Source organism: Wyeomyia smithii, chromosome 3 (genome assembly GCF_029784165.1).
Source record: "Wyeomyia smithii strain HCP4-BCI-WySm-NY-G18 chromosome 3, ASM2978416v1, whole genome shotgun sequence".
Lineage (NCBI taxonomy): Eukaryota > Metazoa > Arthropoda > Insecta > Diptera > Culicidae > Wyeomyia > Wyeomyia smithii.
In genome coordinates, this window is record NC_073696.1 from 134,469,007 (window position 1) to 134,484,061 (window position 15,055).

At 35.6% G+C, this 15,055-nt stretch overlaps 1 protein-coding gene, 1 long non-coding RNA gene and 2 pseudogenes across 3 annotated transcripts in view; 3 read left to right on the plus strand and 1 right to left on the minus strand.

Moving 5' to 3' along the window:
• Positions 1-1,544: 1,544 nt before the first annotated feature.
• Positions 1,545-3,085, plus strand: LOC129731410 (uncharacterized). The gene is made up of 3 exons (XR_008729008.1): positions 1,545-2,102; positions 2,496-2,564; positions 2,660-3,085. It is a non-coding gene; the product is annotated as an uncharacterized LOC129731410 (long non-coding RNA).
• A 910-nt stretch (positions 3,086-3,995) lies between these two features.
• Positions 3,996-6,177, plus strand: LOC129728578 (uncharacterized; annotated as a pseudogene).
• The window catches only part of LOC129731407 (FAD synthase-like), a 172,294-nt gene continuing 163,070 nt past the window's right edge, over positions 5,832-15,055 (minus strand). The window contains exons 1-2 of one of the 2 annotated variants that reach the window (XM_055691387.1): positions 7,596-8,368; positions 5,832-7,110 (exon numbers count right to left, since the gene is read on the minus strand). In XM_055691387.1, coding sequence (XP_055547362.1) covers positions 5,930-6,916 — 987 coding nt within the window. In that variant the 5' untranslated portion in view covers positions 6,917-7,110; positions 7,596-8,368 and the 3' untranslated portion in view covers positions 5,832-5,929. Of the gene's footprint in view, positions 7,111-7,595; positions 8,369-15,055 lie in introns of those variants that run through there. The other variant, XM_055691386.1, reaches the window with a different exon arrangement.
• On the plus strand, positions 10,207-14,824 carry LOC129732933 (uncharacterized; annotated as a pseudogene).

A 15,055-nucleotide genomic window follows, 5' to 3' on the forward strand; every position in this document is an offset into this window, starting at 1 on the left:
TAAATCGTGATTTAAAAAGCGAAGGACAACGATAGATTTTTTTTTAAATCACGTTTTACTTAGAAAATTCAGATCTTTCAGATGATATAAAAAGCCGATATAGCTAAACAACCCAATTGTCAACATGTGCGGGATGATAGCAAAAATTAGAGTGCCTATATATAACTACACGCTCGTAAATAATAACTCATGAACTGAGCAACTCTGACTCAGTTTAGAACGATGTTCGTAGACGTCAAAAAAAGAGTAGAAGTCCTTTTTGATTTTGAGTAACTTTGACTCACTTTTTGGGTTCCCTCCATATAACTTCTTTCTGAGTAAAGTCGCATATAACGACGTCCATTTTGAAAGATGATTACGATGTGCTTCAGTTTGTGACATATGTTTTTTAATTGTGTGCGCCTCAGAAGGCATTATAACTGTTTACTTTTATTACAAGGTAATTATTGATGAACATATGGTGTCATTTATTGGCCGTGGCGGATTTCTAGCCAGTAATGAAACTGAACTGTACCCAAAAAATGAGTAATGTAGTACTCAAATTTTGGGTAATAATGACTCATTTTAAAGACGCCTAGTGTTACTCAGTTTTGAGTATTTGTGGAGTTACTCAATTTAAGAGTTGTTCCACTTTTTACGAAAATGCGTCAAATGTTACTCATTTTAGAGTTATTATTTACGAACGTGTAGAGTGGCGCCGTGTCATCCAAAGTAACGCTGGTAACACTGGTAACACTGAACATCCTTTCTCTTAGAGTGCCTGTAAATATATAGAGTGGCGACACTGTCAAAATTGGAATAAAAATCATCTGTCAGTGTCATTCCAATTGAGCAAACAACCTATTAAACACGTGTGGGGAAAAGAGAAAGGATGTTCAGTGTTACCAGCGTTACTTTGGATGACACGGCGCCACTCTAGTTATATATAGGCACTCTAATTTTTGCTATCATCCCGCACATGTTGACAATTGGGTTGTTTACCAGCGTTACTTTGGATGACACGGCGCCGCTCTAGTTATATATGGGCACTTTACTTTCTCTTTTCCCCACACGTGTTAAATAGGTTGTTTGCTCAATTGGAATGACACTGACAGATAATTTTTATTCCAATATTGACAGTGTAGCCACTCTATATATTTACAGGCACTCTATAGCAAAAATATCTCCTTCCTTTTTTCTTTCATGCAAGGCGAAGTGCGAAATTTGTAGGGTTGCGTCAAATGTCTGTTGACCGTGTTACCAACTGCTTGAAATTTGGTTATTATTGGTTTTTGAACATGATATCCGCGATAGCATGCAGCCGAGGTGATATCCGTTGACAGCTCGATTGTATGGGATATCAGGTAATATGGATGGTGATATGGCCTCGATAGCACGAATCGCCTGATATCAGGTGATATGCGGTGTACGGGGTGTAACATCTCAACACATGCGTAAACGAGATAGCGTATAATTGCCACTTTTCATACACCTTTATTTGATGAATGGGCACAAATAAGTTTGAGCTCAAGACATGAGTTAATTGCAGGTGATTGAAGTGGCTGTCAAACTGCTTAAGGTATGTTTAGACTATCTGATTTTTTCATCTGATTCGAGCTGATTGCTCGAAAATATATCGAATGCAATGTTGTTTTACGTTTACACCTATTCGATATTGTGATTCGACATGCCGTTCGATATGTCGAATGAAATAGGAACGTTTCTACTTTTCGTTCGACTCCAAGAACATAGCAACCTTTGATTTTTTTTTCAGTTTTTTGTTTTGGCTTTCCATAACAAACATCATTTTCATTTCTTGTGTGCTGGCAAATATTGAAATAGGGAAAAGAATTCATTTGACATTCATTTGGCAGTTCTTCCTTTTGATTTGTGCAAGCAGTGTGAACACCGTCATAAACACAGATTCGACAAAGTATGTCGAACGGTAAATCGAGCAGACTTTCGATTTCTGCAGTGGTCAAAATAAGACCGACATGTCTAATAGTCTAAACGTACCTTTACTTTTCCATCTACCACTAGCAATACTCAGAGGAAGAGATATGCGAAGAGAATGTTGTGAGCCAAACGAACATGTCAAAATCCGAGCCAAACGAACAAGACAGGTAACACATTGAGAGGTATTGCAATCAGGCACGATAAGAGATATATTTTTGCTTGAGGCAAGACACTATTCACACTTAACTGCACAATGGTTTCTCGGTAATACTTAATACCGAACTACTTGAAAACTTTTTAGTTTACCGTTATTCCGTAAAAAAATTACTGAGAAATCGGAAACCGAACGTGTTTACCGGAATACCGTAAATTTGTTTACCGAAGAAAACCGTAAAATAGGGAATTTACGAGTTCAGTAAACTAAAATACCGAAACTCGGAACCCTGACATCATTTAACCGAGATTTCGTCGAACAAAAAAGCTCTTATCGAGATTCCGAAAAACAGAACTGTCAAAATAACGAGTGTTTCACTAATAGTTTTGTTCGTGTTTCGGTGTAGATGTAAAACGAGCAGGATTTACGGCTGATTATTACTATGGAAAAATCTGCAAACCAACTTCAATATTTAGTGAGTATACTTTTTTAGATTTTGTTTTTATTTTGCTGCGAAGAATATTTGAAGACAAAAGATTAATTCAATTCTTTCTTCACTCAATTTAACAGGTTATCGACTCGCTTCGCCAGGTGGAAGTTGCAGAGTGGTAGTTGCTACTTTATTTTCTAGAAGCAATACAACTGTCCTGTTTACACCCCAACAAACAACTACTCATTGAAATAACGTTTAAAAAACAGATTTATTCGGCTAAATACTGAATAACCACCGAACTATTCACAACCACAACTTTTGTTCATATTTTGTTCACACAAATTAGGAGAATTTATTCAGCCCCAAGGTAGTTTTATTGATGTTGCATTATATTTGTTAGAATACGTTTATTCAATTACGTTCCAACAATCAATTCTTCATTAGAAAAACGTTTGCTCAGTAATTTTGTTCAGCTGGATACTAAATAATCGTCGAGCTATTTTCAATCACAACTTTTGTTCAAACTTTGTTCACTCAAATAAAGAGAATTTATTCAGCTCCAAGGATGTTTTACTGACGCTGAATAATATTGGTTGATAATACGTTGAATCAAAAACATTGGTCAGGTCAAACGCATATTCGATCGATTCCTAGCTTGTTTAGTGTTTGTTAAACTGCACAGTCATAAAATACTACTGATAGCTCATGCTCTTGAATCTTTGGTTTGAACAACGTATGTAATGCTTTTATTACACTGGTTCATGACCATTTTTTCGAGCATTCGAATAATTCTAAATATAGATTCAACTGTATAGCAGCTGCCAAAACGTTAAATCAAAACTAATTACACCTCTAAACAAAACTTTATTCAAAAAAAAAAAAAACGGGATTTTTTTATTTACTATGATCACTCGTTTCGAATTCGTATACATAAGTCCAGATGCTTGTATCTGCACGTTATTTTTTGCTGTTAAATCAAAATCAGAAATTTTATACGCATACCTCAGACCATCGAATCCGTTCGCGAACTCGTAACCTCTGTATCCATGTCTCTCAATCGAACCACTTACTCCATTCGGACAGTTGAATAGTTGAACAATAATTTCACATCATAAAGTCAAACCTTCGGAAATGCATGTAGTGATGCAAGGAACGTTTCTGAAAACGTTACCCGAGTATTTGTTCGACTAAATATATAACCAGTATTAAAAATAGTCATAAGAGAGTTTTACAATCGCCTATTACACATGGATAATTTGACGCTGTTCATAAGTTAATTTTCTCCGAGTACATAGTGTATAAAAGCTGTAATACAGTCAAAGAAACGTTTTGTTAATTCAACTGGTTACACTGTTTCCCGCTGTGCTTTTTATGTGCAACTGTCAAACGTGTATCCATGTGAAACAGTTTGCTTTTGATGGTGCTGAACACACTTTTCTCTTTTTGCTGTTCTGGTTGAATTTTATAGCCAACATGAGTAATGGTAAGATACAGCATTAATAGCCAACATTGAATAAATATAAATTGTGTTACGATACTTGTTTCAGGAGATCATTTTGTCGTAGTGCAAACCACAGAGGCTGGAGCTCCTTTGTTGTCGGTGGTTTCACATCAGTGGGTTCGTGGGAATGTTCTGTTGTGGCCTACCAAAAATGCGAACAGCTTGTGCAAGGATGCTTCCTCGAAGCCAGCCACTTCTTGGAGTAAACTACCTTGTGTAGTCAAACGGAAACATATTGCAACTTATGCAGCAGCGGAGCAGCAAGCAGCCGACCTGTCAGGAATGTCAACAGACGTATCGAACTTCGCACCACGGAAAAAACCAAAAAGAATCCGAGAATACATTTCCTGCAATCACAACAGCCAACGGCCGAACAGTATTTAAACGCGTTCAACTCTGGAAAAGAGAATGTTACATTTTCTCCTAATGTAATCAGCCAACCTTTTGCAATGCATCATAGACAACCGTTGCAAAACGTTCTACAAGTACTTGACAATGACACAGTCAGCCAATCACTTCAGCCATCTCAAATAGTCCTTCAAACCTCCAACCAAGAATATCTTCAACAGGAGAACACAGAGGATAACAATGTTATTTCTGGAGAATACGTGCTCAATCTCACAGGTGAATATTATATGTTAAATAGACTTTCAAAATGATCTGTCGACTTAAGACAAATCTGAACCTTTTTTGATTTTTAGCCTTCCCTAGATAGCGAAAAGATCGTACAAGACATATCAAAGAAAATTTAAGAACAATGTGCGAAAACCAAAACGGAAATCGTTAATACTATTGAGGTATTGCTGGCGAGAACAGTAGCTGCATTGAAAAGCGACTTCGATGTCAAAATAGCAGCTGCATTCCGTTCACAGGCAAACAATATTGTAGACAACCAAAACTTTACTTTCTCACCAGCGGCATCAATCGAAGATATTAAACAATTAGAAAAGAATTTGACTGATGAAACTTATACTGATAAACTTGTAAGTATATTACCATTAATCACATATAAAGAGATCACAATAATAATTTATTTCAAGATGGTCTTTATGCATAAAGTAATTGGTCATACTGGTGACAATTGTAACGGTCAAAATATGTGCTATGCTTTGGTCGACCAGTTCTTCGAGCGTAATGTCATGTTGAATTGCTCATGAAGCGGGGGAAGCAAGAGCAATATTCCGAAGTTTGCAATGAAAGATTGCAAAAATATTTTATGTGTTTTCTTCAGAATCGTTCATAACGTTAACCCTACCTTTTCGAAAAAACTCCTGGAAAATTTTTTCAAGCAGGTGTTGCGAAACTCGAAAACACGTAGTCAAGCAAAAGGCTTGCGCCAACCAACGATTCATCGGAGAGGTAAACAAAAAGCGAAGAAATGTGATAAAGGTAAAGGAGCCTGTTACTAAACATTGTACTCAAATGATTTAAACTATCCCATATATTTTAGAAACGAACAATATTAACAATTCCCTGACGGAAATCCTGAAAATTGAGAATCACGTTTTGAATCTGAATGAAATTGAAGAAGAAGATGGCGTTCAAGAATACGACAAGAATAATCCGCTTGAGGAATATGAAAAAGAGGAAATTTGTGAAAATATCGGAGAAGATGTTGATACCGATGATGCTGACGATGAAGACGGCGATGAAATTGGAACGGAAGGTGAAGACAGCAATGAAGTCGAAGATAAACAAGAAGATAATCTAGCCATTTATAAAAATGAGATAGTAATGTAATTTTGATGGTTCTCATATAGCATAAATTAGAAGTTTTAATGTGTTACTTTTATTACAAATTTCCTGAAGTTGTTTTTAATGTAAATTTGACATGTTTTCTCGCTTAAAATACATATGTTTCTAGGAACTTTGAACTGTTAAATTTGTTGAGCTTGTGTTTATCTTTTTAGTCAGCACAAAATGTATGAAGTAACGGTAACAATACAACATTGTTTCGCGTATACGGGACAACTACAAACTTACAAAACATTTCATTTATAGTGTATGCCTTCCTGGAACTAATACATAAATTTGTCAAAAAAATATATAGTTTTGATGAAGGAATTGGAAAATCAAAAAAGTTACAGAAATTTGATACGGGGGAGCCATGAATAGTAATGTTATTAAAAATATCAATTGTAGCATCGGTCATCTGTACTATGTCTAAGTTTTTTGCCAAAAAACATGAGTCTTTGAATGTGTTGCTAATTAATAGTCCGTTTTTGATTTCACATTGAACAAAGCTTCCTCGTCTTGTCACTTTGGGTGTAAAATTTTTTTTTTGTTTCAGTTGTTCATTTTTTTCAAGCAACCTGTTAACAACTTGTTCTAAACAGTTGTTACCCTGCCGTACAAAATTTTTAATCTGAGATAAATAACTTTCGAATGGATAAGCCGATATTGTGTTTAATGATCCAAATCGATCCACGTCGCCAACAATGTGTTCTAGGTTGTGAATATTACTAGTTATGTATTGTTCTCCATAAATTATCATGAATTCTTGAATAAATTTTTCGAAAAGGCCCTGTGCTGTTGGTCGTAAATTTGCATGAAAATCTGATGAACAAATCGTTACTGCTGTAAAAAGCAACAAAAAATGTTTATATAAAGTTTCGTTTAACACACCTTTTAAAACAACAATTCCCACATAATTTAAAAACGTACGACACTCTGTTCCTTTCCAAAATGCCAGACAATCTATTCCTCGCATTTTTCGGTGAACTTCTTTTGGCAGTTTCACGCTTTCAATCATAGCTGATAAATGTTGTATTTGATATGCACTCATTTTTCCTGCAAAACCTAGGTTACCATCTCTCCATCCAGTTAATAAGCGTTTCATTATTCCTAGCTCTAACAGGTGTAATTGATCAGCAACCACGAAATCCTGGATCATGTCGAGCCCTGGAATTTTTAGTAAAGGTGACTCCCGAGCCGTGTGGTGTCTACCATACTCTTTACGACGAAATATTTCATCAGTTCGCAGTGGGCAACGGATAGATGGAAACACCACGGTACGAGAAATGTGGGAATATTCTCCAGTTATCGTACACTTCAGACATCCATTTTTTCCGTTGAAATTCACGACTCCTATAAATTAAAGTATAATAAATGAAAAAGGTTTACGGCTTTGTAAAATGATAGAAGAGATGTTTGTGCTCTGATATTTTTAATTTTCATATGTAACATTCTAATAACGAACCAGGTCTAGAAAAAGCGTGCTTATTGTGAAAAGTCTATTACACACCTTTGACGAATGCTCGCGCTGGCGAGTCGCAAATAAAACACCTGAGTTTGATGCTTACTTTGTGATCATTCACAACAACACCATTCTTTAGAAAAGGGATAATTTCATCCACAAAAGGTGTCAGGAACTCGTTAACATCTGCAGGTTTGGTTTTTGCAATGAATATTCCTATAGGTAATACTTGTAAATCGGGATATTCGTGGACATTGCACAAAATAGGCCAAAGTTGAAACTTCGAACTTTTATGTATGGGTAAACCCTCAATATTGATGTTGATACTTATAACAATATCAGTAGATAAATCTAAGTCCGTGGTGCCAATATTTACCTCCGCTGATTGGAAGGCACAGTTTACTGCTATTTCGTGGAGTACCCAGGAGAGTTCTTGGATCTGACGGCAAAGTTTTATCGTGGTAATGTTGTTTAACTATTGTCAGTAAATCTTTCAAAGCATGATGAGTAATGCTATGACGAAGTGCCCATACTCGAAAAAGTTCATCTGAATTGTTGCCATGCTGAGGTTTCGGACACTCATTGAAATTCGGATGTAACCGGATCAGTGGTTCATTGAGTGTTTCGTTACTATTTTCTGATATATTTCCATCTGAAATGATTTCGGAAATGGGTGCGATGCATATTGAATCATGAGTTGTGGGAAAACGCGTGGCTTCAGGTTTATCTGTGGTATAAAAAAATTGTACCTATAACTTATTGTAACGGAATGTTTAGATTGACTCACGGTAATTGACATTTTGTTGTAGCGGAGACAAAAATGGCTTTGAAGTCGGAATATTTTTTTCACATACTTCCAATCGAGCGTTACTGTATAGTTGTTTGAAAACTTTTTCATACTTTTCACGAGTTTTTGTCAATTTTCGATGATAAGCTCCACTTTTTTTATATTTTTTATACGATCTATCCATATTATTGCGAGAAAAACAATTAGGCGAAAAGTTTACGGAACAATGATGACTTTTTGCACAAAACAAACATAGAAGTTTGGTGACGCTTGTTGAAAGTTTATTCAATGTCACTACCAGGGTTTATTTTTTAGGCTAAATAGTAAACTTTGATTTAGAAGAAAATTATTATTGTTCGACTTTGCGCTGAATTGGCCAGTCATATTGAATAAGAGATATAAAAATCATCTTTAAACATTTTTAAAATGCCTTGTTCAGCAAAATGCCAGTATCTGAATAAAAGCATGAGTTTTACTCGAGTTGTCATTTGTACAACACATAATCCAACAAGTATTTTTATTCAGCTCTTGATGCTTCAGTTCAACCATTATTCAATTGATAGGTTTAACTGAAGCTAGCGAATGTTTGTTGGGACTAATGCTATGTTTTGTTGAATCAGTTTCTTAATAATTAATAAATTTATTTGTATATTTAATCGGTTTTGATCATATTCTGAGTTTATCTGAAAAAACCGCAAAATACGTACTTCAGCAAATTTTACCGAAGTTCTCGTAATAATTCTGTAATAATTTTCCGAGTTCCGTAATTATTTATTGAGTATTTCGGTAAAACATTACCGAGAATCTCGTTAAAGTGTGACAGTTTTTAAATTTTAGGTTTTACAGAATCTCGGTATTTTAATTTATTACCGAGACTTTTACCGAGATCTCAGCTGTTGAAATCTCGGTAATGTATTTTACCGTACTCGGTGATAATATCTAAGTGTGTATATCATTCTCCTTCGATTTTTAAATGAAGAATAGAAATTCGCTCCAGAATCGCTACAATGACAATTGTGTATATGGGCGAACTGTCATTGTAGCAATTTCCTGCAGTTTTAAATCGTGATTCAAAAAGCTAAGGACAACGATAGAAAAAAAATTAATCACGTTTTAAGCCTGTAGTACACTCTTTGACCGAGCGTCAAATATTTGTCACTTTTTGACAGATAAAAATTTGGTCAAAGATAATTATTTGTCACTCTCCAATTTTAACATGGGGCAAACACGGGCAAACAACAACCATGATTACAAATAAATTTGACCATTATGTCAGAAGGTCAAATATTTGACCATTAGACAAAGAGTGTACTACAGGCTTGACTTAGAAAATGCAGACCTTTCAGATGATATAAAAAACTGTTATAGCTTAACAACCCTATTTAAGGTTGTTTCCCAGAAACCATAAGTCGCAAAATCGGATTTCAAAATGAAGTATGGAGTTGATTCTCGGCCTCTAAGCATTATCCCGGTTCCTGAATAACTCACATTGAGTAATGAAACTGGAAGCTACTATCTAAAAAATTACTATTTTCTACTGTTCCACTATTTCTCATAGTGGATGATATTTGGTCTTTTTAGACTGTTTTTCAGCAGGGAAAATTTTCCTATTACAAAAAGTTGAATCTAAAATGATATATGATCGAGTCCGACCTAGATAAGAGTAAAGTGACGTTTCGATTATACCAGGAAAAAAATAGCATCAGATATTTAAAACATATTTATTTCATTTTACTTCCGAAATGTTTGGTATAGTTATGCTTTTGGCTACCAGAAAGGGGGTTTCATGTAAATCTATTCAACCAAATGATAAGTCCGAAAGAGAAAGGCAGGGTCTCACCGCTAGGTGGATTAATTTTGGGTTTTTTCATTATTTTTCAACTGCAGCACAGATTTAAAAATTAAAACAGACCTAAATAAAAACATAATTTACGCTTTTATAGATTAATAGGATATAATGATAAATTATATAAATTAAAGAACAAAAGATATATTCAATAAAGTTTAATTGATTAGCTTCCCAAACTATAGCAAAGGTTTCTGGGGAGCTGCGTAGCCGCAAGGTTACAGAGTCCGCTTTGTCAAACGGATGGTCTTGGGTTCGAATCTTAGTAGAACCAGGCCATCCGATGTCAAAAAGGACATAAGCATGGGTTTATTCTCAGGCTCCCCACCGTTAAGGCCTAAAGGCCTAAGCACAATGGATCCGGTTAATGATCCGTATTTTTGACAGCTATATTGAATATTGTCCTTTCACAAAAAAATTAGAATGCAGGGTACTTTCAAGAAAAAGAAGAAGCAACACCCGCAACTGTCAGACATCTCAAACACTGGTAAAAAAGTGCTGTAAGGAATAGCAATCGATACACGTTCAACTGGGGATAGTAAAATGTTCGTAATTGAAATACAAAAATATCCGAATAAGTTTTATTCTCTACTCCTCATTAGTTAATTAGAGTCGTCTTATTTGTTTCTTAAGCCTGTATTACACTCTTTGACCGAGCGTCAAATATTTGTCATTTTTTGACCGATAAAAATTTGGTCAAATATAATTGTTTGTCACTCTCCAAGTTTAACATGGGGCAAACACGGGCAAACAACAACCATGATGTCAAATAAATTTGACCATTATGTCAGAAGGTCAAATATTTGACCATTAGACAAAGAGTGTACTACAGGCTTTAGGTTTTCGTTTGTCTTGATCGAGAAAAGAATATCATATTCATCATCAAAGGCATGTACGATTTATTGCCATCAGCGATGGGCACCATTTCGCCTATTTTTACTGGTTTGTTGAAGTTCGCATGCTTTTGTCGATTTGATGTATTTATCACAACAATGCCATGATATATAAAATAAAAGTCGTGGGACAATTATGTCTAACATGTTATGATAGTAATAACGCTACATGTTATGATAGTAATAAAGCTTATTTTTGAAGAGTCAAGAAACAGACATAGAAACAATGCGCTGTACGCTTTTGCGGTACTGGAAAACATTTATGTTATCCAAGGAAACAAATTTCCAAAACAAGACTTTCTGGAGCTTAGGAATTCCATGCTGGAGCCAATAGAAGTTATGGGGAAATTAGGCCTTCGAATTTCGTTTAGCAGTAGGGCTCAGAAGCTTCGGATTTTCGCTAGAAGTAAATGTTAAACATAAAAGGAGATGATGTTAACTGGTAATTTTAGTGATTTTAGTTCCGTGAACAGTGAAAAAATAATGTGGTATTCATAAGACTATTTTTTTTTGCCATGGGCCAAACGCCAAAGTTACGTGACAAGTTGGTTGACCTCGAAATTAGAGCGGAGGCAACGCCATGGGGACCATTAAATATCGAAACAGTATTTTGCAAACAGCTCCAAATGGCCGAACTATAACAATACTAACGAAGTCCGAAACTTCAATTCGTCGAAGCACGGAAGGTCATTTTTTGTGAAAACTATGTTATATTGCATACTGTTCAAGCAACATCAAAAAATGGATTATAACTAGTTTTTTTTCGTAGAACATTCTGATTGCAAACCATAATGCGGCTCTGCTGCATAGTCAAGGGCAAGAAATCAAGGCGGCACTAATAGCGAATTTTTTTATTCTACCAACTCACCTCGTTTTGACCCGGAAGCGCACTAACTGCTGTCAAAACCCTTCTTTATTCGCTCGATTTTGACCCAGTTTTGTCCTGTCGTGCTGCCCGAAGCGCACTGTAAAATTTGTCAGATTCAACCCACTTCCGCACGTGCTATATTCGTAAACAGTTATCTGACATCTCTTTCTTACTTGCGTCTTAAATGGCGATGACGTTTTATTATTCCTCGGCAGTTTTGCCCGCACACAGTGGAATAAAGAAATTCGCTATAAGTCAATGCTTTTCAATTTCAATTGAAGTAAATTAAGAGTGCATACGCTTTGACAAACAAGTTTTTGAGTCGCATTTTTATCGGTGCTGTCTGAGATTGTCATTTTCGGTTGTCAGTTGCGGTTGTCAGTTAGAGCGCAAAATTCTAATTTTTCTCTGAAATCACAATACATGGAATCATATGCGACAACCCACAATCAGAGCAAAAACATCATATCAAGAAGACTGGGAACTCTGCCTGAGATTGAGCGACAGTTTTAGCAGCGCAGTCTTTCGAGTAAAAGTGGCACTGACGCATGCTAGTGTGCGTGCTGGCGATGCGAATGCGAGCCGAACGCACAGGTTGGACCACCACATACGCCCACTCTGTCTTCGCAGCGATGCAAACCTCCACCTTTAATAGAGGGAGTGCGCTGTTTGATTTGACGCTTGTCATTTGTATGGGATCGATCCAAAGATGCCAGTCTTCTTGATATGATGTTTTTGATCAGAGTCTATGTTTATAAGAGTCCCGCAAAGATGAAACCTAAGGAACCAAATCAGTGTCAAACGAGGGTACCAATCGAACAATGTAAATAAACAAGGTGATAATGTTAAGAGTGGATGAAAAGTGTTGTAATTGAGCGTAATAAAGAATATGTGTTTTTCCGAAGTTTTACTTACACATTTTAATCCAACCGTAAACCTGTACACTGGTTCACTTAAATTTAACAAAACATCACCGGTGTAATCTTTCAAAACTGTATACCTTGTGAAGAATTTCAAATAACGATATCCGCTTATGCATGGTGAAAAACAGAACTGTATAGTTCTTGGCAACAAACGGCACAAAAACTGTGCTGCCGAAACGATAGATTTTCTCTTCGCGCGACTCTATATAAACATTGACTCTGCCCACAATGAGTCCGGACTGAATTTGCGGCTGGGTTCTAAACTGTACTAAACGCAACATCAATCGCAAAGTCTGCCGCAAGATTTGACATCTCTTGAATTTTGCGGTTAACATTGCGGAAAAAAGAAAATAAATCGCTTTTTTGATCGTGTACAGCAGCTTGGTATTTTTCTTGTTTGTGTTTTCAAGTTTTTATATCGCATAGATTGATTTATCAATATTTATTACTACATGGAACAAGTGGAGTAATCAAACTGTAATGAAACGGTGAGTCAAAACAATGATGTGTTAATAAAGAAGCATCCTATTGAATTTGCAACTGAACTAGAAGAGCCGCGTTGTTTCAAATTTATCTATATGTTTCACTTTTTTCCAGGAAACAGAAACCAGCCTTAACGAAAAAGTTATTGCTTTTGTCAGAGAAAATACAATCTTATACGACAAAACAATGAGAGCATACAAATTAAATCATAATAAAAATAAGTTGTGGGAGCAATTAGCTGCGGAAACCGGCTTAGAAGGTAAGTTCATTGTATTTTTGTCTTAACTCAATTTTGCAAACTTATCAAACGGTATTCTTGTCGCGGTTGCTTTTTTGTGAAGACAGATGAGACAAAGACACATAACACATGTAATGGAACTGCAATTACTTTACTGATTATAATGTGATATATTAAAATGTATTATAATTTGAAAATGTGATGCGTAAATATTGTGAAATTGAGAGTGTGATAGACTTGCATTCCATTCCGATAAAGAAACTGTATTTGATGATAGGCTTTATATTCATTCATCTTATTCTACATTTTGCAGCTAAATCGTTAACCACCCGTTGGCGATCTCTCAGAGATCGGTTCGTTAAAGAATTGAAAGCTACCGAGCTAGCGCATCGATCAGGTGCAGATGGGTACGATAGAGATAACTCGTGAGCGTTTATTGAACAGATGTTTTTCTTGAAGGATCATGTGACAAGTAGAAAGTAAGTTCTTTTTTTTAACGTTTGGCGTGCTCACGTCCCTCACCCTTAACACAAGCAATTAATTTTCTGCGAGAGTCTTCCAGCTCAGAAATTTTTCAAGTATTAGAAAGATTTTTTCTGTCGAAAAAAGTTGACGTTTCACATTTCTGAAACATTTGGCTTTAAAAAACAAATTTTTCGATTTTGACAATTTCATGAATCTGTGCATTGAACTGAATTTTTAATGGAGACTTTTTTCAAGAGGAGCTTTAAAGGTCTAGTTATAAACGAGATCCAAAGGTCATTTTTTTCATCACAATCAGTTGACTTCAGCTCGAATATTCCTAAATTTCAGATAGTTTTGTTTCAAGAAATTTTTTGTTGATAACACCATTTCTGGACGTTCTTTTGATTTTTTAAAATTTTCTTCAAAACAAACTTTCTTAGAAAACAACAATTATCGACGTTTCTAGCATTTCTAAGACATTTGGCTTCAAACATGTTCGTTGTGGAAAGTTTCTTTCTTGCTGTGCTCATTTTCACCGGTCAAAAAAGTGACACTTTGTCCACTTCGAGGCATGATTTCCGGGAGTCCGATGGAGCTGAAAATCAGATAAGCTCTAACGCTATGTGAGATTCAAAGGTCAACTAACCATTGATATCCTAATAAATAGTAATACCTATATTGAACAAAACTGGAGATTCAAAGTTCTGGAGGGGACAATCAATCAATCAATTCTAAACATAACTATTTCAAACTTTCAGATCAACCAGTAACTATACTGATGTAAGCCAAAGCACTGACTTTCATGACATGGTTGAAGAACATTTGGAGCGAAATCCAGAGGGAAGCGAAGAACGAGACCAGACCATTTTCGACACCATCAACAAGAAAACGAAAAGCGGAAGAAATTGACAACAAAATGTCTACCTTGCTCGACAAGTATATCGCCGATGAAGGAAGGCATACTGCTTTTGCACAGTTGATTGAAAAAAAGTAGTCAAGTTTACCTGTCGAACTTGCAGAAAAATGCGAGACTGAAATATTGGATATTATATATTCGGCAGTCAAGCAGCATCGAGTAGGACCAAATACTATCAATGAATGATTTTACCCGGATTTTTAATAATTTTAAACATCTTACTGTTTAAATTATTTTGTTTGTAATTAACAAGCGTTACACCGATCTTGTATTTTCATATTAAATGAAGAATCTTAAATTTAAATATATGTAGGACATGTTACCACTTCGGCAAATGTTTTTTTCGGTAGTATTTCTACAGTATTTCAAAAAGTAACCGCTGACAATGTAGCGCGACTCTCTTCACGGTAGAGAATC